Source organism: Amphiprion ocellaris, chromosome 24 (genome assembly GCF_022539595.1).
Source record: "Amphiprion ocellaris isolate individual 3 ecotype Okinawa chromosome 24, ASM2253959v1, whole genome shotgun sequence".
NCBI lineage: Eukaryota > Metazoa > Chordata > Actinopteri > Pomacentridae > Amphiprion > Amphiprion ocellaris.
Window position 1 is genome coordinate 9,769,856 of NC_072789.1, and position 23,878 is coordinate 9,793,733.

Sequence of the window (23,878 nt, forward strand, 5' to 3'; positions counted from 1 at the left end):
AGGCTTGTTTTCCTACATTTTAGCAGAGTTTACGCTTGCAGTTTTCTACCGAACAGCAACAATGGTATATTTCTAGTCCTCCATCCATTGAGGTAGATGTTCTGAAGCGTCTTTCAGACTGTTTGAGCTTCACAGAATCTCTGATTTCCACTGATAACCTCTGTACCAAGTCTGAAGCACACTTCACAGATTGTCAGAGTAGTTCACTGTCTGTGGGGTTATTTTAGAAGGACGACCACTGCAGCTCTGATTAGTGTTACTATGGCACCTTCTATACCTCCTGATTAATGCTGCAAGTACAGTGATTTTTAGTTGGTTACCAAACTTCCTGTGTCCTTTTTCCATGTTGGTAAATTGGATTTTGGATAGTTTTTTTAGCTCCTCTGTTCAGTTCTTTCCCATGTGGAGCCATGATGCATGGATAGACTGAAGAAGTTCCAATATTCACAGCTCATTTTAAATAAACATGTTCATGCGTTTATGGTAATCAGGAAGCGATAGGTGGGTTCAGTTTAGTTTCAGTTATCACAGATCAGTTTTGTTGCAACTTTCTGTTTTAAAATCTCAATTTTCAAATTAGTCTTGTTAACATATTAGTTTCTGAATGTTTATAGGACTGAATACTGTACTGTAAACTTAAAAATAATGTGATTATAGTCTTGATACAATCCTAAATTATTCCACATTTCAGCAGCACTTTGAGAGAGGGAGCTTTTATTTTGAAGACACAGGATGCGCGTCTCCTAAACGGCTCCGGGTAAAAGCGTTCCGTTAGCGCAGTGTAAACAATAACAGCAAAAGTGGCGGTTTACTCGCTTTTCAACGGTTTAACTCTTTAAAATACACGTAAAAGCTGCAGATGATTGAACTAGAGGAATAATTAAAGTCGCTGGTTTCGGTGATATTTCGGCGGATGGATACGAGAAGCACAAAGGTTCGTATTTTCCTAAATAACGGCTGTTAGCTTATATGTTATTTAACAAACAATAACATCTTATATCTTGTAAATTTGACTGTCAGGGGCCGTAATATGTCAGAAAATCCTACTTTACAGTTTAAATTAAATGTTAAAGTTTAGGTTAAATTCACAAGCGTGTTATAATAGTATACAGGAGTTAATATTGTTCGTAATTTCTGTGTTTTCTCTGCTGATAAACAGAAAATGAGGCCCAGGGAGCTGCCGCCTCTTCCACAGGTCTGTAAACTCACATTTCATCTTGTTTAGTTCAAACTAACAAATATTTCTGTTTTTAAGCATCTCAAATTTACTTCAGGTTAAAACATTGTGCTCTTCTGAGATTTTGGGCTATATTCCTTCCATAATACCTCTTCTTTCAAGACTTTTGGAGAGAAAATAGAGCCATTTAAGTGTTTATTTTACTGCGCTTTGTCTATTTGCATGTGAAGATTTTCATTTAAAGGTCATTTTTTCAGAAATTTGATTTTTTTTCTCCCATTCTGAGCTAGAAATCCCTTCTTCAGTAGCACTTAAATACACCTGACTTCCCAGTTTTATTCACATTAATATATATTCTGAAGACTTTTACATTGTAGTTTGTTTATCTGTCATTCATAATGATTTTTGCAACATTTTATTTGTTAAAACTTAATGAAATTGATTTTATTTGTTTGCCACTGATAGTATTTTTTTATTTATTTGGATGGTAATCAGAGATGTTCGAATTCCACTTTGTAAAAATTGTTGACTACATTAAGAATTAAAAACTTCCAATGCAAAAAAAAAAAAAAGTTAATTGTCTTTACCCACCTGTAGTGTCTCCTTAATCAGATTTTTAAAAAATATTTTAAAAAGCAGCAAAATCTGTTTGGATTTCGACTGTTGTTTGGTCAAATTAGGACAATCTTTTAAGCTCAGGGGCATTTCCACAATTACATTTTTTTTTTTTTTTTTTACAAAACCATTAAGAAAGACAGAAAACAGTAAAACTTTTAGCTGCAGAACTCAGCGATGATACTTTATGTAACTGTGTAGAACGCTGGATCCTACATTTCCCATGATGCCACTAATAGCATCGTTACCTTTGATCCCAACTTCCTGGGAATATTTAGTCCAGGACATTATCAGGATTATTTTCTCAGACTTAAATAAAGCCCCAGAGGAATCACTGTATACATCTGTGCTCAGTTATAAAGGAATAAAGTTTTGCAGGTTTTAGCTTCTCAAATGTGCTGCTATTCAACTGAATATATTAAGTTGTCATGTCCTCGTTTTCTGACAATTCATAGAAGTGAAAAAGCAGCAGCAGCAGCCCTGAAATACACATTAAAACACAATGAAAACACATATGCAGTATTTAAATCCAAATTTGATGATGTTGGGTGGATGTTTCATAACTGAAAATGTGTAGATTTTTGAAAAATCAAGCTTTTTTATGCTGAATTGACTTGATTTTGAAACAACCCTGAGAATGATAAATTAAAGTTTGACTATAAGTAATAAAAGTCTGAGAATATTGAATAAAACAGAAAATGCTGATTATAAATGGCTTTTGTACGCATGGATTTGGATATATCCCCCCAAAAAAGTGAAGATTCTCAGACTTTTCGTTCCAAATGTGTGACAAATCACAATGTTTTGTTTTGCCACATGTGGTAAAAAGAACTTTGCTATCGTTTGCAGTGTAGTTTAAATGAGAATCAACAAAAGTTGATGAAATTATTGTCCTGTTCTTACACATTAAATGCCCAGATGATCAACATGTTGCGTCTTCACATTCTGAACTTAACCACGTTGCACCAAAACAAATCTAAGTTTCTGTTATTTGTTCACTAGTGAAACCTGAAAATTCATTGAATAGGGTTGCTTGATTATATGTAAGAATCCACTGAAAGATTAAACCACGGACGCACTTTGCTAATTCAAAGACTGCTGCAGCTCCAAGAGTTTGAAAAAAGCCTTGAGCAGTGTGACCTCTGTCCTGAGTAATCCTCGGTCCTGGCAGATGTATGAACACAGATTTAGCTGAGGATTTAACCGTCAGGACGTCATGGGTCGCTTCACTCTTGCTTGATTCTTGGGTGAAATGGCCAGAAAGACGACGGTAAGGTTTCATTTTGGCTGTTTTATCTGTTACAGCTGAGAATTTCTCCATTCTCTATTATAACAACCAAACTAATTTACTTTTCATGTACGCGATCACAGATTTACCAGCATTTTATAATGACCTTGATCTTGTGTAAGAGCAGGTGTCTGTATTCCAGGAAATGTTTGTTTTTGTAGGAGAGAAAATCAGTTTTAGCTACTTTTGATGAGACCAGACGATTAATTCCTTGATTTATTAATTATTGGTTTGTCTAAAATGCGAGAAAATGGTGAAAAATCTTGATCGTTGTTTCCTGAAGTCCAAGATGTCGCCCTAAAATGTCTTGTTTCATCAACAATCAAAAGATATTCAGTTTGCTGTCAAAGATGAAGAAGAAAACCAGAAATTATTGACATTTAAGAAGCTGCAATCACAAAATTTATTTTTTTCTCGGATAATTAATCGGTTATCAATATTCAATTCATAACAGTTGACAACTAATAGACTAATATGTACAGTAGGTCACTTTATTCTGTTGCTTTTTGAATAAAATTGTATTAAAAAGGCTCAAAAGCCACTAAAAAGTTGAAAGATTTTGAATGTTTTATAATCTCAGTTATACAATATTTTCATCTCGTTTTCAATAACTTCTCCTCATCTTTCCAGTCTTTTGACAACATTTTTAATTCAAATTTGAATTATTTACTTTAACTAGAGCCCGACTGATACTGGATTTTTGGGGACAATAATGATTTTAAGGAGTAAAAAAAATCTGATATTGATAGATCTGCCAAGTAATTCTGAAAAGGGTAAATGATGGGGTTGTTGTTTATTAATTTTCCAGCAATATATTTTACTAACTGGTTAGAAACTTCCCGTGGAGACACCACTCGACTCCACACCGCCATCTGCTCAGCTACATGTGCTGCGGACAGACCCGAAAGGTTCTATTCAAATAATATTTGACTGATTTGATCATTTATTTATCGCTTTTCTGCTGCTTAAATAATAGTATTTTGAATTTTTCGAGTAGAAGTGACAAAAATGTGATGTAAACATCACTAAAATCCAACTATATTTATGATATTTTTCACACGTGAAAAAAGGGTTTTATGTGATTTTAAATTGTGTTAAAATGCCATTCAGAAAACCTAGTAAGTCTGGTTATGTGTTGATGAATTTCCCTTTATGTTTCCTCAGCGAGGCCAGCGATCTCTTCCCACAATGCCGAGGTAAAAAAAACAAAAACTGTTGAATTTTAAACATTTACTGTGACTGTATTGATGTTAAACAACCAAACTAAACTTCTCTTCTGTTGTGTTTTGTGATTCGTGGACTCGTGAAGTCAAGACACGACTGGTGAGTGAGGATTTATACGACCGTAAAGAGGCTGTATTTGTATCGAAGCTCTTTATTTGACTTTTTTTATGTTTATTGTCGTTTGCAGGAGAAGTTCCAGCACTGAAACACAAGAAGAAGAGAGTTAGAAAGGAGGCAAATGGAGTCGATGACATGGACGGTATGAAACGCCTTAATATCCTCATTTAAAGCTGCTTTATTCTCAGTTTAAAGGTTTTAAAGGGTTGTTAACTGCCTGGCTGACTTGAGAAATGAGCTTCTTTAGCTACCTTTTCTTTTACTGTAGATGTTTTTAGGTAAAAGGATGAAGATAAAAAGCGAATCATTAGTACCTTATTTCGTCTTTCGGATTGATTATTTCCTCAGTTTGTAACCAACTAAGGGTCTCTTTATCGTTAAAAGTTTTATCATAAATTTTCTTTTCATGCAAAAAAAATCCAAAAAAGTATTTAAATGTAACTTTGGAAATTAAAAAACGTGAATAAAGTTTAGTGCAGTGTTACTTTTGGATGAAATGGCCAGAATGATGGCATTAAGATTCTTATTTTGGCTGTTTTATCAATTCTCTCTAATAAAAGCCAAACAAATTCAATTGTTCTATATGTGGTCATAGCATTTTATAATAAGTTTTGTCCTGTTTTATATAATCTAGGCTCATTATTACAGAGTAGATGTCATCTGTTAATATGTTTCAGCTGCATTCACTGAAATAAAATGCCTTCCAAATCCAATTTTACTCACTGCTAAATGTTTAATGTGTAAGATTTGACTTTGTTCTTGTAGCTTTTTGAATAAAAGTTGCGTAAATAGTCTCAGGAGGCATTAAAAAATCTTTAATTTTGTTTCTGAATGTTTTATAATATTAGTTCTACAATATTTTTGTACTATTTCCTGTTATTTTAGGATTTATTTTGCTGTATGTTTGTGGGAAATGCTTTAAAGTAAAGGATAATGGCTTCAAATCAGAGCTTCCCACTTGTCATGATATGTTAAAATACCTAAAGCTGTCTTTCTGACATTTTTTTTCTGATTAAAGTGACGTCAGTTTGCAGCAAATTGAGGGTTTGAATCACTTTTCAGTTAAAATGTGTTGTTTTAATGGAAAGAAAAACTCCAAAAATGCATTTAAATGTAGCTTTGGAGCTTAAAAAAATATGAAGAACTCAAAGACCTTTCAGATTAAAATCCTACTTTGTGCTCCACCTGTTCCGTTCAGATCAGGGGATGGAGATGGGAGGCGTCGGCAGTCGGAGGGCATCCGAGATCGGAGAGAATCTTTCCCTGGAAACCACGACGGATGCACCGCCACAGAGGAGGAAGAAGAAGAAGAAAGCCACCACCACAGGTGAACATGTGGACTGCTGCTTCTTATGTTGTACTTTATAAGTGCAACTAATGTTTAAATCCACGCTAGTCTGACTCACAGAAGGTAGACTGAGGGTATAAGTGCAGTTCTACATGCTACCATTGTCAAATTCCCCTTCAGTTTGGGAAACGACGACATCCAGGCAGCAGCCGACGTGCAAAAATGTAAGGTTTTGTTGAAGATTTGGGTCATGCCCTGCTAGTTTGAGAAATTTTATTCATTTTAACGAGAGGTCCTCCACCAAAACAAAATAATGCAAACACTGCACAGCTTTTATCTTCCCTATGTTGTATAGTAATGATGAGGTGCAGTCAGACCATTCTACAGACTACAGAGAATGGTCTGACCAACCCAGAAGCTTGTTGGTGTAGAATGGTCTGACTACACCTCATCGTTATTATAGTTATGTTAGTTTTTTATTGTAAATTATCTATTTTTATGACAGTGCTCACCTCTCTGAGTGAAGATGTTCCACCAAAATCATTTCCTGTCACTATTTTCAGTGAATATTGCAAACATTGAAGATAAAAGTCTACTTTCCTATTATAATTATGTCTTTAGGTCTCATAAAACACATTACATCATGCAATAACATTCAAACAATCATTTGCGTCAAGTATAATGTGTAAATTTCCACCTGCAAGTTGCTCTTTAAAGATAAACTGTCTGGATTTCAGATCTTGAAGACGACCAAGCCGACCTGGTGAACGGAGATACAGCAGCAGATCAGACCACCGACGGAGAGGAAGTGGTCAAAAAGCCCAGAAAGAAAAAGTAAGAAACACCAAGAATTGTTTTAATTCCCAATTCATCTATAGGCGTCTTGCTAGATTATTATTTTGACTAAATTTGACTTTAAAAAATGTCAGAAAATAGTGAAAAAATGTCCTTAACAATTTTTGGCACCTATAGTTTTGTCTGAAGTCTGAAGATATTTAATTTACAGTCATGTATAACAAAGAAAATAATTCATTTAAGAGGCTGAACTATCAGAAGCACATGTGGATTGACTTAGTGTTACACCTCAAACATCAGCTTGTTTACCACATTATGGACTGTAGTCCCATGCAGTATGTTGATCCTGCCTTATGTTAGTTATAGTTTGTTTTACGACAAATGTCTGATTAAATTAGTTTGAATTTGTTCAGAATCCATCATAACATCCAAACAAACTGGACTTGATGAAAGACAAATGTGACACTAAATGAAGATTTATCAGCTTGAGTATGTTTTTATGTCCTTCAGGAAGTCAAAAGTCGTCGAGTCGCAGCTTCCAGATGAGCTGGATGTAGAAGAAGACGATATTATCACCGACACCCCTCCTCCTCCTTCGATCCCCCAGCATTCCCTGTTTTCAGCCCCGCAGGGTCAAAGCCAGCCGGTCGGGAAGGTTTTTGTAGAGAGAAACAGTGAGTAACAGCAGATGTACAGGAAGTAGAGGAAGATGTTAACCCTCTGTCACCTTATTGCTCACTGTGGGGTCATTTTTCACTGCAATATAAAATCCTGCACCGTTATGGAAACAGAACAAACATGAAGAAGGAGAAAGAACTTAGAAACGAGGGAAAAAAATCTATTAATTATTTACAAAAGTAGAAGTGTCCACAGGTGTTACCAATACTGGAGAAAATAGAGCTTCTAAATACGACAGATATTTAACTATTTTTGCATTTTTAAGCCTCTACCAGCTCTCTGTTTTCTCTCTACTCTGCACGTCAGCTGTAGAAAGATGTTTCACCATGCTGAATGTATCTTCAATCAACTGGCTCCTTTTTTTACTGTTATTGATCCAGTATGTTTGATTTTCCTTTCTGCTCTGTGTAAACACAACCTGCAGTTCAGCCGAAACGCTCTGAATTTTTGTCAAATCACTGTTGGTTACAACCGAGTCACTAATGGCTTCACAACTGCATCACGGAGCGCAGAATTTTTCATTTTTTCCAGAATCTTGTTAGTGCAAATGGTTTATTTTTGGCAATCTTTTAAAAAGTAAGACAAGTGGAATAAAGGGATTTTGATGAAATGTTATAATTTCAAGGTTAGATGGTTGACAGATGAGTCTATCAGGGACTTTCTGAAAGTTAAAATCCAGTAATTCTTTCTGTTTTTATGGTTTCTGGTTGATAAATGCCAAAATATTTTCAACTTTTTCCTTTTTTGTGATTTATGGTGTTATAACGTTATTGCTTGAGGAAAGGAAAAGTGGAAAATTTGAAATTTTTTTCAGAATCTGGTCGAAGAAAACTTTTTTTTTGACAAATGAGACGCTAAGAGTGAAGTGATTTTGATTAAATATCTTACTTTTAGTCTTAGATCTGATGATTATTTGCATTTTGACAGTTTCAGGCTGTGATAAATAATATAATAATATTAATACTTTATTTAAGAACAGTGTTCACAACGTGCTTTGACAGTCAAAACAAACAGACAATCAAGCAAGATGTAAGAAGACAAGGCAGAGCAGTCATTTAAAATAACGAGTGAAAATAATCATAAGTTAAATGAATAATTAGCGAGATTAGAACGCATATCAAATCAATGAAAATAGGCAGTTTTAAAATTAAAGAATAAGACTGAAAGTTAAAAGTTTGAAATTAAAAATCCAAAAATTAGACAATTAAAGAATTAAAAATGACATCACACCAAAGAACCAGGTAGTTAAAATTAAAATAAAACAAAAGAGAACATATAAAATAAACAGGAGATAATACAGAATAAAACACTGAAACTAATTCAAACTAAAAAATAAACTTCACATTAAAGCAGGTCTATAAAAGTGGGTTTTAAGAAATGATTTAAAAGACTGCAAGCTTCATCTCTTCAGGCAGGTTTGATGGTTAAATGGTGTGATTCTGGTGATTCTCTCTTCAGTTTGAGTTATATATATATATGTGTGTGTTTCCCTGCAGAGCGCTTCCAGGCCGCAGAACGCTCAGACTGGAGGAAAACCAGCGACCAGATGGACAACATGACCGAATTCCAGCACATCCAGCCGCTGTGGACGACCAGAGACGTCTCCGTCAGAGTGCACGAAGGCTTCAGGTGAAACCCGACTTCCGTCAGAGTTAAAACATGGACGAAAGTGCGTGTGCTCGGTGTGTGAACGCCTCTGTGTGTGGCTCAGGGTGTTGGGTCTGTACTGCCACGGCTTCCTGGCGGGCTACGCCGTGTGGAACGTGGTGGTCGTCTACGTGCTGGCCGGGCAGCACCTCACCGCTCTGTCCAACCTGCTGCAGCAGTACAGCGGCCTGGCGTACCCGTCGCAGTCGCTGCTCTACATGCTGCTGGCCATCAGCACCGTGGCCGCCTTCGACAGGTAGAGCTCACACCTCCTCGATCCGTCACAGTCAGTCAGACTTTATTTGTACGGCGGCGTTCGTACTAATGTAACGCAACACAGAGAGCTTTACAGGAATGAAAATGCAATAGAACGACACGAACAACCCCCGAAGTTACAGTCAAGCCCAAAATTATTCATACCCCGAGCAAATTTTGACTGAAAGTTACTTTTAAATGTAAATAAAAGCAGAGAAATTATTTTTTCCACCATGATGCCTCTTGAACATCATCTTATTATCTTTTGGGAAACACCTGTGTCATTTCCAATCAAAGAAAAAAACATGCTGGTTGAATAAAAGTAACTTTAAGTCAAAATTTTGTAGGGGTATGAATAATTATAGGCTGTATGTTACCAATAAAGGAACTGAGGAAATCGCCATCCTACATAACACCTGCAATGAGGAAACACCAGATGAGATAAAATGAAAGAAAATAAGCGAGATAAAATAATAAATAAAATGAAAGAAAATATCTGTTATTGCTCCTTATCTGTTATTACACAAAACAATGAATAAAGCAAAACACAAAATGGCAAAAATAAGACAAAAAACCCAAACGAGGCAAAAACGAAACACAAAACAACAAAAATGAGGAACACAACAAAAACATGAGACAAACGACAAAAGTCCGACAAAAAAATGACAGATTGTTACAAAAACAAGACACAAAACGACAAAAGAACAATGAACAATCTTGTATTTTACTTTATGATCAAAACAACTTGTCATGTTCTAAAAATGATTTTAAATTTATAGTTTTACAAATTTACAATTAGCAGTTAATGTCTTCTCTGTAATTTTTACTCTTTACAAAGTCGGGCTGGATTGGATCCTCTGGAGGGCCGGTTTTGGCCGGCAAGCCGCATGTTTCACACCCCTGATCTAGAATGATGAACTCTAACAAAATAGAAAATCATCTGGTTCACAATCCTGCATTTTTTTTCCCAATATATATCACAAAAAAGCCTAAATATGTCAGGTTTTCTAGTATTTGCGGCTCCACCAGGTGGACTCAGGTAATGAAAAGAGTTTCAATACTCGGGATGCACCAATAATTTGTTCACTTTTCCTCCCAAGAAAAGTCTACAGGGCACCTTTAAGTTAAGTTCACAGCATAAAGCTTGTGATTAAAGATATAAAGTCAGTAAATATTGTGTCTGCCTCCTTTCAGAATGAACTAAATTGCACCAGTTTGCTTGTTTTCTAAAAGTGAAACTGCTTTTTTTGTTGTTGTTTTTGTCAGAGTGAATCTGGCCAAAGGTTCGGTGGCTCTGCGGGAGTTCATCACTCTCGACCCGGTGGCTCTCGCTTCCTTCTGTGAGTCCGTCATCCAAACTCAGACCATTAAACAGTTCCCACTCAGATGTATCTCACTCTCTTTATTTATTTCCTCCTGTCAGTGTATTTCTCAGCACTGGTCCTGTGTCTGAGCCAGCAGATGACCAGCGACAGAATCAACCTCTACACGTCGTCCAACTCCACGCTATGGTGAGTTCGCTGGAACCGTCCGACGCTCTGATTTCCTCACCAGGCCTGGATTTGATTCTTCACTTCTTCTGTCCGCTCCAGGCCTCCGGGGTCGGAGCACCAGATCCTGCACCCGTGGGTGACCATCAACCTGGTGGTGGCGCTGCTGGTCGGCCTGGCCTGGGTTTTCATCGCCACCAGACCCGAGACCGACTACACCGAGTGTGAGAGAGAAAGTCTGACTCTGCTGTGAAGTGAATCCATCCTGAAACGTGCAGTATTACGGTGTTTTTCCTTCCTCCTCAGGTTACCTCCTGGCCATGGAGATCGAGCCTCCGAAGGCGGAGGACAAATCAGAAATGACCGCCTGAGAAAAAGAAAAGATCGATGGAACTCTCTTCGCCGCTTTGCACATATTTTTTGAATTTTATTTTGTCTGTGGAGGTCTTAGAGATTATTTTTTTATTTTTGAAATGTGCTCGTCTCTTTTTGAATACACGGTTTGAACAACAAGGCTTCTGTATTCCTCATGTTTTTAATGGGATACATGAAATGACTTCTGAAAAAAAGCAGTGTTCTGAAGAGCTAACCAGTGTATTTGGAGTTCTTCTTTTAGAAACTGGCAGAACTTAAAGATGATTATTTTTTTCCTTTAAATGTCATTTAGAATGTTGCTTCATCCAAACTCACAAAGAAATTCCACAAAAACTAGGATCTTCATGGCATTTGGCTGTTGAGACAATTAGATTTAAATGGAAACATCAGTCTGAAATTTAACCAAAGCAGTGGTGAGGAAGGGAATTAAGTTAAAATTATTCTTTCAAAATTCAGCTGCCACATCTCAGGAACATCAGAAACTACTTCCTTGTTACTCTGGAAGATCCACATCCACAGAATATTTTATATAAATACAAGTTCTGAAAAATATTTTGGCTGAATTATCATTTTTTTGTTATTTTTTTTTTGTATTTTTACCCTCAAACAAACACCTGAGGCACCATTTGAAGGGTTTATTATCTTCAGCCATGACATTTGGTGAAATGACTAGTTTCTGCCATATCAAAATGACTGAATTCCTCCAGCAGAAGACACAGTTTTCATTATTGGCCCTTAAAAATAGGGGAAAAAACGAAAACGAAAAAAAAAAGTTCCTATAAATGTGTATTTATGGATGTATCCATATTTACGACTAAAAATACAGTCTTTGTTGGACATTTCACCAACTTCTGAGGCCTCGAACATCTGTAGAATTTGATGTGTGGCAAATAAGACAAGGTGTCAATTTTTTGCTATGTTGAGTTGAGACTGGTCCTAAATGACTAAAAATTGTCCAAAATGACTTGAAATGTGCTCAAACTGACTCAAAATTGTCTAAAATAACTTGGAACTTGTTCCAAATGACCGAAGTGAGTCAAAATTTGTCCAAAATGACAAAACATGAACAAAATGAGTCATGATTTCTCCAAAAATAATGCAAAACATCACCAAAAGGAGTCAAAATTTGTCCAAAATGACAACATGAAAAAAAATAAACTGCACTGGCAGATGTTTAAATAATAGTTTAAGTGTAATAATTTAATGCATATGAACTATATGATTTGTCCAAAATAGCACAAGTTCACCAAAATAAGTCCGAATTTGCCCCAAATGACAAAAATCATGAACAAAATGACACAAAAACTGAACAAAATGAGTCCAAATTTGTCCAAAATTGTGCAAAACATGAACAGGAGTCAAAATTTGTCCAAAATGACATCAATATGAACAAAATTAGTCCAAATTTATCCAAAATTATACAAAAAAATGAACAAAAGGAGTCCAAATGTGTCCAAAATGACAAAAATCATGAACAAAATGAGTCCAAAATGGCATAAACATGAACAAAATGAGACCAATTTTGTCTAAAATTGCACAACAAATGAACAAAGTGAGTCACGATTTGTCCAAAATAACGCAAAACATGAACAAAATAGGAAAACAAACTGCACTGGCAGATGTTAAAATAACAGTTTAAGTGTCATAATTGAATATAGCTGAACTGTAAGTGACAAAAACGCCAGCTGGGCGAAAGCAGTTGAAGCGTCAGATAAAGTTTTTGCACTTGCGGAGTTCACTCATCGATTCTATCTGCGCTCCTTTAGTTCGCTCTGCCCCCCATCCAGGCTGTGTAGTCGAACACGGTTTCTGTTGACGTGGTAACGGCGGCTGTTATCAGTGCGGCTGGAAATATCCGGATATCGATGAGTAAAAGTGAATAAAACTGCGCATTTCAAAGCGAGCAGCCATGCTGGACTTTGCCATCTTTGCTGTAACGTTTGTCATCATTCTGGTCGGCGCTGTTCTCTATTTGTACCCGGTGAGTCACTGCAAGTTTGGAGTTAGCTAGCTAGCGTTAGCCGCGCTGTGCTGTGGCACCAGACTCCTAACGAAAAAAACGTGGATTTCACGTTTCCGCTCATATCCACAAGTTAAAACGTCAAACAAAACACTATTTCAAAAGTAGACCGAATCTGTAACGTCTTCTGAAGATTTCGGCGGTCATTTACCTCAAATAGTCGAAACCAGCTTTCATGAAACACAGCTTTAAGAAGTCGCGATTAGCGTAAATAACACAATACGCAAAGTGGAATCTGTATAAACAAATCCTTCTGGGTGTACAATTAGTACGCCGATTTTACCAAGCGCAAATAAATGATTCAAAAATCCTAAATTACGACATGCAATACACGTGGTGGACAGGTAAGAAGGAAGTGTTAAATTGACATATTTCCAATGGGAATGGGTATCAGTGATACAATATAAAGTTTTTAATGTTATTTCACACACTGATTACATTATCTGATCCACTACAATGCACAGTTTTAACTCCCTTAAATCAAATCTAATCAAATGCAGACTTCAGTGAATCATGAGTTGCACAAAATATTCTCCTACCTTTGTACAAAATAGCTTAAGAAGGTAAGCAAGACATACAATTTTGCACACTTGAGTCTATACCAAATGAAACTTTTTGGAAATAGTGCTCCATAGAAATAAAAACATGCAGTGAAGTGAACATCACATGGACCGATAATTGAAAAAAGACAGTAATTTCTGTGCATTGGCAGTCCAGTTTGACAGATTTTGCTTTTTTTCACAAGATCATCTGTTATGGAAACTCAGTAAAGCAAAAAAATACAAAATCCATTTTTTCAGTCATTTTTTGCATTTAAAGATTCATAATAAATGGTTTGGCAGGTGGTTCTTTTGGCCTCCTACACCTGGTTTGTGACAGCCGACCTGCCAACTAATCTGAGAAGAATGGGCGCCAGGATGGGCAGAATTCACTTCTTTTATTGACATTAAAAGCTATTTTTATTCCTACTTTCAGTCATCCAGGAGGGCCTCTGGCATCCCAGGTCTCAACCCCACAGATGAAAAGTAAGTTGTCATGTTTTCGTGTGTTTCTGCACCTAAATTATTGGGCCCTGAAAATGGGAAAAAAAAAATATGAAAAATGTTCAAATGAAGGTTGACTGTGCTTACTGCTAAAAATTAAATCTTTGGTTGACTGTTTGCCAGCTTCTGAGGCCTTTAACATCAGTAGAATGTGATATGTAGGCAAGGATGACAAGCCAGAATTCATGGTTTGTTTGTTTTTTGGCTAATTTAAGGTCATACATGTCCTAAATGATTTTAATTTGTCAGAAATGAAACTTGAAACTTGTCCAAAATCACTCAGTATTGTCTAAAACAACCTAAAATCTAACCAAAGCCAATCAAAATTGTACCAAAATGACCTATAACCTGTTCAGACTGACTTTAAAATTGTCCAAAATAACTCAAAATTTGACAAAAATGATTTGACATTTGTCCAAAATGATTCACAATTTGACCAAAATGACTCAAAATGTGACCACAATGACAATAATAAATTATTATTGACATTGAAAATGGAAAACGTGCAAATGTTCCAATGACGCTGGTATTATGGCCTCAGAAAGTTTGTGTACGTGTATATATTTATGGGTCCATTCATATTTCCTACTAAAATACGGTCTTCGGTTTGCATTTCACCAACCTTTGAGACTTCTAACATCAGTAGAATGATGATGTGTGGCCAATTCTACCAAAATCTTACCAAAGCAACTCAAAATTTGACCAAAATGACCTAAGACCTGGTCAAACTGACTTTAAAATTGTCCAAAATAACTCAAAATTTGACAAAAATGACTTGACACTTGTCCAAAATTATTCACAATTATTTGTGGGGCCATAATACCAGCGTCATTGGAACATTTTACATGTTTTTCATTTTCAAAGGCCAATAATTTATTATTGTCATTTTGGTCACATTTTGAGTCATTTTTGTCAAATTTTGAGGTATTTTGAACAATTTTAAAGTCACTTTTTCAACAATTTTAGGTCATTTTGGTCAAATTTTGAGCTGTTTGGTAAAACGTTGGTAGAACTTGCAACATATCAAATTACTACTGATGTTAAAGGTGTCAAAGATTGATGAAATGTCAACCAAAGACTGCATTTTAGTAGGAAATATGAATGCACCCAAAAATATATACACTTACACAAACTTTCTGGAGTCATAATACCAGCGTCATCGGAACATTTTGCAGGTTTTTTCATTTACAAGGGCCAATAATAATTTAATATTGTCATTGTGGTAACATTTTGAGTCATTTTTGTCAAACTTTGAGTTCTTTTGGACAATTTTAGTCACTTTCTGAACAGGTTTTAGGTAACTTTGATCAAATGTTGATGTGGACTCTTGTAGCAACACAAAACTGGTGATGATTGGGGTCTATGTGTTGTTATTATATGTGCAGAGTTACAATCTGCTTCCATGTTGTCGTCATGTTGAAATGTAACAACCTCTAAGGTTTGTTTTGATTTAGGAAACCACTGGATGTCATGTTTTGCTTCCCTCAGGGATGGAAACCTGCAGGACATCGTGAACAGAGGCAGCCTGCATGAGTTCCTGGTCAGTCTGCATCAGGAGTTTGGTTCTGTGGCGTCGTTCTGGTTCGGCGGTCGGCCGGTGGTCAGTCTGGGCGCCGTGAAGCAGCTTCAGCAACACATCAACCCAAACCACAGCAGTAAGGAAACCTGCTGAGCCGAGTTTGTTCCTCACAGAAGATCTGTTCGTTGGAATGCAGTTTCAACTCCATACAGTCAAATTCTGACATTCAAATTCCAGTTTTTATTGCAATTATTCAAGCTGGGGGATTCAATTTCTGATTTAAATGTTTCAAGTTCAGTTTCACATGAATTTCTGTGGGTTGTGGACAAAACATTTGTCATTTTGGGCTTTTTAGAAGCACTGATTGACAATTTTCCCTATTTTCTGACATTTTTTAATACCAAACAACTAATTAATTGAGAAAATAATCAACAATGGAAATAATAATTAGTTGTCGTCGACAGTTAAATGAATCAGCAAATATTTAAATCACCAATTAATCAATTTGACCAATTTTTTAAGGATAGAAAGTATAAATTAAATGTGAATATTTTCTGATTTCTTTCCTCCATGTGACAGTGAACTGAACATCTTTGGGTTTTGCACAATTTTTTGAGACTTTAGTCGACTTTTTTTTTTACAATTTTTTGACATTTTACAGACTAAACACCTCAAAATTTAATCAAAAAGTGCTTGTTTTAATTAAAATAATTGTTAGTCACAGTGCTAGTTTAGAAATAATCTCCTTCAATAGAAGAACTTCATGTACTGATCAGCATTTTTGTGCAATCAGAAATAAACAATGCTCCTGTAACAGAAGAACTTGATGTTTTATGATGAGCCATTTTCGTATTTTCCAAAATGATCGATGCTTTCTGTCTTTTTAGCGGACTCCTTTGAGACGATGCTGAAGTCGTTGCTAGGTTACCAGTCGGGGACGGGCGGCGCCGGGGAGTCGGTGATCAGGAAGAAGCTCTATGAGACCGCCATCAGCAACACGCTGGAGAACAACTTCCCTCTGGTCCTGAAGGTTCGCATCGCAGCTGAAAAGACACGTTTCCGATGTATCCGACCGCGTGTTTACTGTGTGTTTGATGTGATCAGCTGGTGGAGGAGCTGGTGGGGAAGTGGAGATCTTTCCCGGAGGCCCAACACACCCCGCTGTGTGCCCACCTGCTGGGCCTCGCCATGAAGACCGTCACCCAGCTGGCCCTGGGGGAACGCTTCGGAGACGACGCTCAGGTGATTTCATTCCGCAAGAACCACGACGCGGTAAGAAGAAACTTTTATACATACTAGTTTTTGCATTTTTGAGTGTTTTTTTTTTGTTTTTTTTTTTTACGAGTGTTAAGAAACACCAGGGTATGATGCAGGAGATCTCACTTTCTATCCACCTTACTTCCTTAAAATCAGCTGATTTTTTATCTACAATAACTTCCGTGTATTTATTTAAGACATGCAAAGTTTTACCTTCATACTATGAATATTTTTAGAGTAGCAGGCCGTTGAAGTACTTAGAGGAGGGTCCAAATTTTGTGTTTTTTAATTGCATCTTCCATCATTTCTGAGCCTCATAACTTCATATGTACACCAGACAGATGCATGAGATTTTCGGGGCAGAAAGCACATTGAGTTATGCTAAAAACTGCAAGCAAATCGATTTTACGTCCACTTTAGCAAAACTGGTAATGTTTTTGACATGGAGTCATAGAGACAACCATTGGTCCCCTGGATGCTTAATACATCAGTTATTGTAGATAACGTATGAGCTGCTTCTGAGGAGGTTCTGATGTAATTTTCCTTAAGATTTTGTTGATTTTTATATGAAATACTGAAGCTTCAAAGTCAGAAAGTGAAGGAACTGATTTGTTGTTCTGCTGGCGGCAACAGATCTGGTCAGAAATCGGCAAAGGCTACCTGGACGGCTCCCTGGAGAAGAGCTCCAGCAGGAAAGGACATTATGAGAAAGGTGAGTGACAGTTTTTCTAGCTTTGTCTTCATTTTCTCAGCTTTAGCGCCTTCACAGCTGCTGTGTGTTGACGTGTGGAGCTGTGTGAGCAGAAACAGCCTGGAAGCTTTTCAGAGGCTCAGATGTTGTCAAAGCTGACAGTCAGCTAGAAACTCACCCACTGTTGATCAGCAAACAGCCTCGGTTTGGGGGATTGGGATTGATTTATCTGCCAGAAACAGTTGCTTTAGGATTCTGTCTGAAAGGCTGGAAACAAGATGAAGGCCTGAAATGCAGTTATGTGAACCTCTAGTGTGTGCAACAAATAAGAAAAGTTGATCTACAGGTAGAATAAATGTTTGATAGCAACACATATTGTGTAGGAAATATGGAAACATCCATATATAAAGACAGACACTTCCTCAGGGCCTCAATGCTTCCCTCATTTGAAAATTTTACATTTTTTTTCCATTTTCAAGGGCCAATAGTTATTCCTTTTTGTCATTTTAGACAATTTTGAGTCATTTTGTACGACTTTCAGTTCATTTTGAAAAACTTCCAAGTCATGTTTGGCAAATTTTTATTAATTTTGGACAAATATATTTCATTTAGGACAGGTCTAAACTGAAAATAGGAAAAAAACAGAACCTTGTAGTGCCATGTTTGTCAAATTCTATTGATGTTAGAGCCTCAAAAGTTGGTGAAATATTGATCAAAGACTGTATTTTAGTAGGAAATATGGATACATCCATATACATATACTTAAGGGAACTTTCTAGGGCCCAAATACCAGTCTTGTTTGAAAATTTTGCATTTTTCCCCATTTTCAAGGGTCAATAATTATTCATTATTGTCATTTTGGACAACTTCCGAGTCGTTTTGAGCAAATTTCAAACTATTTTGATACATTTTGAGTAATTTTAAACAATTTTCAAATCATTTTGGTGAAATTTTGAGCTTTGTTAGATAATTTTCATTGATTTTGAACATCTTCTAAGTCATTTTGGACAATTTTGAGTCATTTAAGACAAGTCTAAAGTTCAAAATGGGAAAAAACGTGAACCTTGCCTTGCTATATTTGCCTCTCATCAAGTTCTACTGATGTTAGAGAACTCAAAAGTCAGTAAAATGTCAACCCAAGACTGCATTTTTAACAGAAAATATGGATACATCCACATAAATGTGTATTTATACATATACATACACTTACAGCAACTTTTAGTAGATCCAGTACCACCTTTGTTTGAAAATTATGCACTTTTTTCCATTTTTAATGGTCATTAATTATTCATTATTGTCAGTTTGCACCATTTTTTGTCACATTGGTCAAATTTTGAGTCATATTGGACAGGTTTCAAGTCATTTGAGACATTTTTGAGTTGTTTTGGACATGTCTAAAACTTGTCTTGCCCCAAAAGTTGGTGACATTAAAAAAAAAAAAAAAAGTCCATTTTCAAGGGCCAGTTCCAGTCCATTCAATCATGTGGCTCTGCTGGCAACTATTCTGTATGTGTCCTCAGCAAATTTCATACTGAACCCGTAAAATGGCGTCCCAGGGTTTTTTTGAGGGTGAAAACAGAAAAATTAAAAAATACTAGTAAGTAAACTCTGAACTGAATCTGAGATGGTACAGCAACACGACCAGCAGAATCAATTCTATGATGTTTTGAGCTTTTCTTCAGGAGTTGATGCAGCTTTAAACCGTTTTTTTCTTCGTTGGTGCTCAGCTCTGTCAGAGATGGAGTCTGTTCTGCTGTCGGTGGCGAAGGAGAGGAAATCTCAGAGGAAGCAGTCGGTGTTTGTGGACGCTTTGCTTCAGTCGAGCCTCACAGAGCGACAGGTGACGACTCAAAGATCTTCAATGTTCCCACAAACGTCCCAAAAAGTTCTGATGTTAATATTGTTTGTTTCAGATCATGGAGGACTGCATGGTTTTCACGTTGGCTGGATGTGTCATCACTGCCAACTGTAAGTTCACATTTTTAACCTGTTTCCACACTTGTCTCTTTTCTGTCTCCGTGTCAACACTGCCTGCAGTTCAGGAGAAAAGTCACGGTGACACCAAGGATTGCAAAATTTTGGGGGTTTTGCAAAATCTGGTTCCTCCATAGAGGCTTTTTTGGCACATTTTGAAATGAGACATGTAGAATATAGTGATTTTGATAAAATATTATGTTTTTAAGCTCAGATTTGGCACAATGTACACAATGGAGACCTCCAAGCAGACTACAAAAATCATACCATTACAACAACTGCTACTATCTGAAATGTAAATATTCTGTTTTTGCAGTGTGTATCTGGGCTCTTCACTTCTTGTCCACCTCAGAGGAAGTCCAGGACAAGTTATACCAGGAGCTGCAGGACGTTCTGGGTTCAGATCCAGTTTCCGTAGACAAGATTCCTCAGCTCAGGTAGCATCTCGGGACTGTAGATTTTCTATGAAAGATGGATGTAGCCATGAGAACTTGACACTTCCTAAAACTTACCTTGATTTGTTGTCTATATTTCAACTAAATGGGACCATAGTTTACTAAATGAACTCCATGTTGGACTTAAAGAAGCTTCAGATTAGCTGTTGACGCCATAAACTCAGTAGAAAATGTTTACTGATGTAACGGATTGAATGAAAAGTGTCTCATTTTCTAACAGACTTCTACGCAATCAGACAAACAGAGCCCTCTGCTGGCTGTGAGAAAGAATGCAGGTATCATGATGTGAAACGTGGTGGTGGCAGCATTATGATATGGGGATGTTTCTCAGCAGCATTTCCTGTAAATGAAAGCAGCAAAGTCTGGAAAATCCTGGAGGACGACCTGATGTAATCTACAAGAGATCTGTTACTTGGGAGAAGATTTGTTTTCCAGAGTCTAGACCTCAAACCAGCTGAGAGTTTGTGTCTGGACTTGAAAAGTTTTTCACTGTCCAGACTTGGAGGCTACATCCATCTTTTACATACAGTCTGGACCTGCACTTATCCACTGCATTTCTTTAATAACATCCAGACGTTCAATAACCTCGATCTTATCACATTTCTGTTTCTGGAAGATACTGCCAACAGGTCCTGAATGAGACGGTGAGAACCGCCAAACTGACCCCCATCGCCGCTCGGCTTCAGGAAGTGGAGGGTAAAGTCGATCAACACGTCATCCCCAAACAGGTATCAGGTTTCCTGCTGTCTGCCTGTTTATTAATGCACAAATTCTTTCAGTCTTAAAATGCAGGTCATAGCTTTCTATTTAGATTTTCTCTGCATTTGCTGAGGTGTTACATTAGTAGAATTACATTTAATATACTGTATGTACAAACACAATCAATATAATGGAAATGTAGACATTTTTGTTTATATGCATGATTCTTTTTATGACACCTGAAGCTTTTTATTTTAGTCCTCTGAACCTCAAACATTTTCTGGGTGTTTTTTACTCACTGCAACATAAAGTCTTGCATGTCTATGGAAACAGAACAACCATGAAGAAGCAGATAGAACTCAGAAATCAGAAAATGACACAAAATCTTCCCAAAATAACTTTAAAATTCCTAAAATGATCTAAACTTTGTCCAGAATTACCAAAAATGTCCAAAATTACTCAAAATGTGTTTGAAATGATTACAAAAGTCCAAAATAATTTAACAGTTGCCCAAATTGACTCAAGTTGTTTATTTCAGACTCTGGTGATCTACGCTTTGGGAGTTGTTCTGCAAGATGCCGACACCTGGGACGTCCCATACAGGTTCACTTATTGGATATCTGATATTTTAGAAGTTTCATGTTCCCCATTTAATTATAAAAATGACAGGAAAAAAAACTTAATCATCCACAAAATGTGTCGAATATTTAGTAGTGCTGCACGATATTAGAAAAAGAGTGACTTATTTTGGTTTTCTGTGATATAAAATCTGTATTTGCTCAATGATGCTTGAACCAGAACAGTTTTTTCCCACAATATCAAACACAAACAAGTGGGATACATTGTGAATGTGCAGTAAGTTTGATTGTGAGTCCATTTCAATTAGTAAAAATAGATTAATGTGTCAGAGAAGAGTAAATCCAGCCTATATGTGTGTTCACTCAGCAGGGAGATGAAATGAGAAAAGTTATTCTGCAGTTTTCAGAATTCCTGAGAGCCTTTCTGCATTTATTCCATTATATTTGGATGAAGTTTCACATAAATAAAGCCATTTCTGACCTTAAACTGATGCAGAAATGGAACAAACTGGTGCATAAATTCACCAGAATGCAGGAAATTAAGTGTTTGACGCTGAAACTTTCCTGGTGGATGACCTCCAGAGCTCTTTACAGTTTGACAAGTTTAAGACCTGATGTTCCAGTTTCTGATTCTGTGTTTACTTTGACGTCCGTCAGGTTTGATCCAGATCGATTTGAGGAGGAATCAGCCAGGAAGAGCTTCTGTCTGCTCGGTTTCTCTGGGAATCAAACGTGTCCAGAGCTCAGGTAAAGGCTGCAGTTAAAACTTACAACTTCCACGTGTTGTTATGATGATTAGAGCAGTGGACCCAGTGTGGATATGTTTCATAAACATTGGAAGCTTTTTAACCGTCTGAACCCCGAGCATTTCCTGTCACATTTTTAGTCACTGTAGGCTCATTAAGTCCTCTATGGAAACAGAACAGCCATGAAGAATTAGAGAGAACTCAGAAAATTCACAAAATCTTCCCAAAAATAACTCAGCAATTGCCCAAATTGACTCACGATTTGTCCAGAATGACTGAAATTGTGTCCAAAATGATCATAAATGACAGAAAACCTGTCCAAAAATTTTGCAAAATTATCAAAAATGTCCTAAGCTACTCAAAAAATCCTCAAAATAATTAAAACCTCGTCAAAAAATGACAAGAAAGTTGTCTGAAATAACTCAAAAAGCGTTCAAAATTATCACAAAACTCAACAATTGTATAAATTGACTCAAGATTTGCCAAGAATGACTGAAAATGTGTCCAAAATTACTATAAATATCCTAAATAAGTTAACAACCGTCCAAAATGATGACATTTTTCTCATAATGACAAAAAAGATAAACACACAAAAAATAAATTTTCCTGAAACAGTGAAAATTTGTCCAAAATGTCGGAAATACAACAACAATCGTACAAATGACAAAATTTTTTGCAAAATGACCAAAGCTTGTCCAGAATGGAGTTATATTGTCTGTGCAGAAAAACACTGTAATAATTCCATAAATAATTAGAAAATGAAAAACTAAAGTTGAATTTCCTTGTTTTTTTCTGAAATTAACATGAAGAGTGTTTTTCAAAGTACCACGTCTCTTATTAAGAGTAGAATTTTTTATTTACTCGACATACTATAGAACTATGTCCCTTTTAAATGCGTTTCCATTCTCGTCTCCTTTCGCCGTGTAAAAGTCTCTGAATTTTTTTCACATTACCGTTGGTAACAAGTGAGTCATTCATGGCTTCACAGTTGTGTTAAAGACCGCAGAATTTTTTGTTTTTGACAGAATCTAGTCAGAGTAAACTATTTATTTTTGGTGCATTTTTAAAGGAGGCATGTAGAATGAAACAATTGTGATGAAATATCCAAATTTTAAGCTTGGATTTGGTTTGTTTTTTTATGTTTTTACTGTTTCTTGCTTTGATAAATGGTGTCATTTTAGTGATTTTTAAAGATAATATGCCTTTCCAACCCGCTGGGGAGTTCAGAGCTTTAACCATCGTTTCTGTTTACTCTCCGTCAGGTTCGCCTACACTGTCGCTACAGTCCTGCTCAGCTCGGTGGTTCGGCAGCTGAAGCTTCACCGGCTGAAGGGACAAGCGGCGGAGGTCCGGTCTGAGCTGGTTTCTACGCCCAAAGACGAAACCTGGATCACCGTCAGCAGAAGAAGCAGCAGCTAGTCTCCAAAACTGTAACATCTTCACTCAAATAATTCCCAGCAGAGTATTAAAAATGTAAGAAAGGCATCATTTCTCCAACAACATGATGGTAGTTTGGAATTAAGCTCGTCATTTGTATCATTTTAACGACAGTCAGCGTTCTTTTTGCACCACTGTCGTCTTTCTGGTGCTTCTTGCTGCTCAGCATTCGGAGGCCTTAAGCACATGTTTAAATGTTCACAGTTCAAGTTTGCACTTTTTGAAAGACTGTCGTGTGTTCAAGACGGAAACTCGACGCTCTTCTGTGATGTCGAGAAAATCAACTTGTGCCGGTTGAAGTTTTCCATAATTTCCAGAACGACTGACTTTAACTAGAGTTTAGACGTGTTTGTCTAATAAAATGAGCCACGCTGTTATTAAACTTCATCCTTTATATTAAAAATGTGTGAAGATTTTGTGTCATTTGCTTGTTTTTTTGTCTTGTATGTCACAGCTTCTGCAACAAGTGAACTAAATACATCCAGCCATACCCTTTAAAAGAATTAAAAA

At 36.6% G+C, this 23,878-nt stretch overlaps 2 protein-coding genes across 2 annotated transcripts; both read left to right on the forward strand.

Annotated features, from left to right (window-relative positions):
• The first annotated feature begins 586 nt into the window (after window positions 1-586).
• Window positions 587-11,087, forward strand: LOC111581150 (transmembrane protein 237B). The gene is made up of 14 exons (XM_023289175.3): window positions 587-934; window positions 1,160-1,195; window positions 4,245-4,276; window positions 4,390-4,403; window positions 4,492-4,563; window positions 5,620-5,748; window positions 6,447-6,543; window positions 7,015-7,178; window positions 8,679-8,811; window positions 8,894-9,085; window positions 10,351-10,424; window positions 10,508-10,595; window positions 10,677-10,798; window positions 10,881-11,087. Exons 1-14 carry the CDS (start codon window positions 914-916, stop codon window positions 10,943-10,945), a joined length of 1,239 nt encoding a protein of 412 aa, XP_023144943.1. The 5' UTR covers window positions 587-913; the 3' UTR covers window positions 10,946-11,087.
• A 228-nt stretch (window positions 11,088-11,315) lies between these two features.
• LOC111581152 (cytochrome P450 20A1) lies at window positions 11,316-23,791 on the forward strand. Its single transcript, XM_055008232.1, has 13 exons — window positions 11,316-12,930; window positions 13,945-13,994; window positions 15,501-15,667; window positions 16,419-16,561; window positions 16,636-16,803; window positions 17,422-17,500; window positions 19,207-19,319; window positions 19,393-19,447; window positions 19,770-19,890; window positions 20,525-20,636; window positions 21,146-21,210; window positions 21,843-21,932; window positions 23,194-23,791. Exons 1-13 carry the CDS (start codon window positions 12,859-12,861, stop codon window positions 23,348-23,350), a joined length of 1,392 nt encoding a protein of 463 aa, XP_054864207.1. The 5' UTR covers window positions 11,316-12,858; the 3' UTR covers window positions 23,351-23,791.
• Window positions 23,792-23,878: the final 87 nt, after the last annotated feature.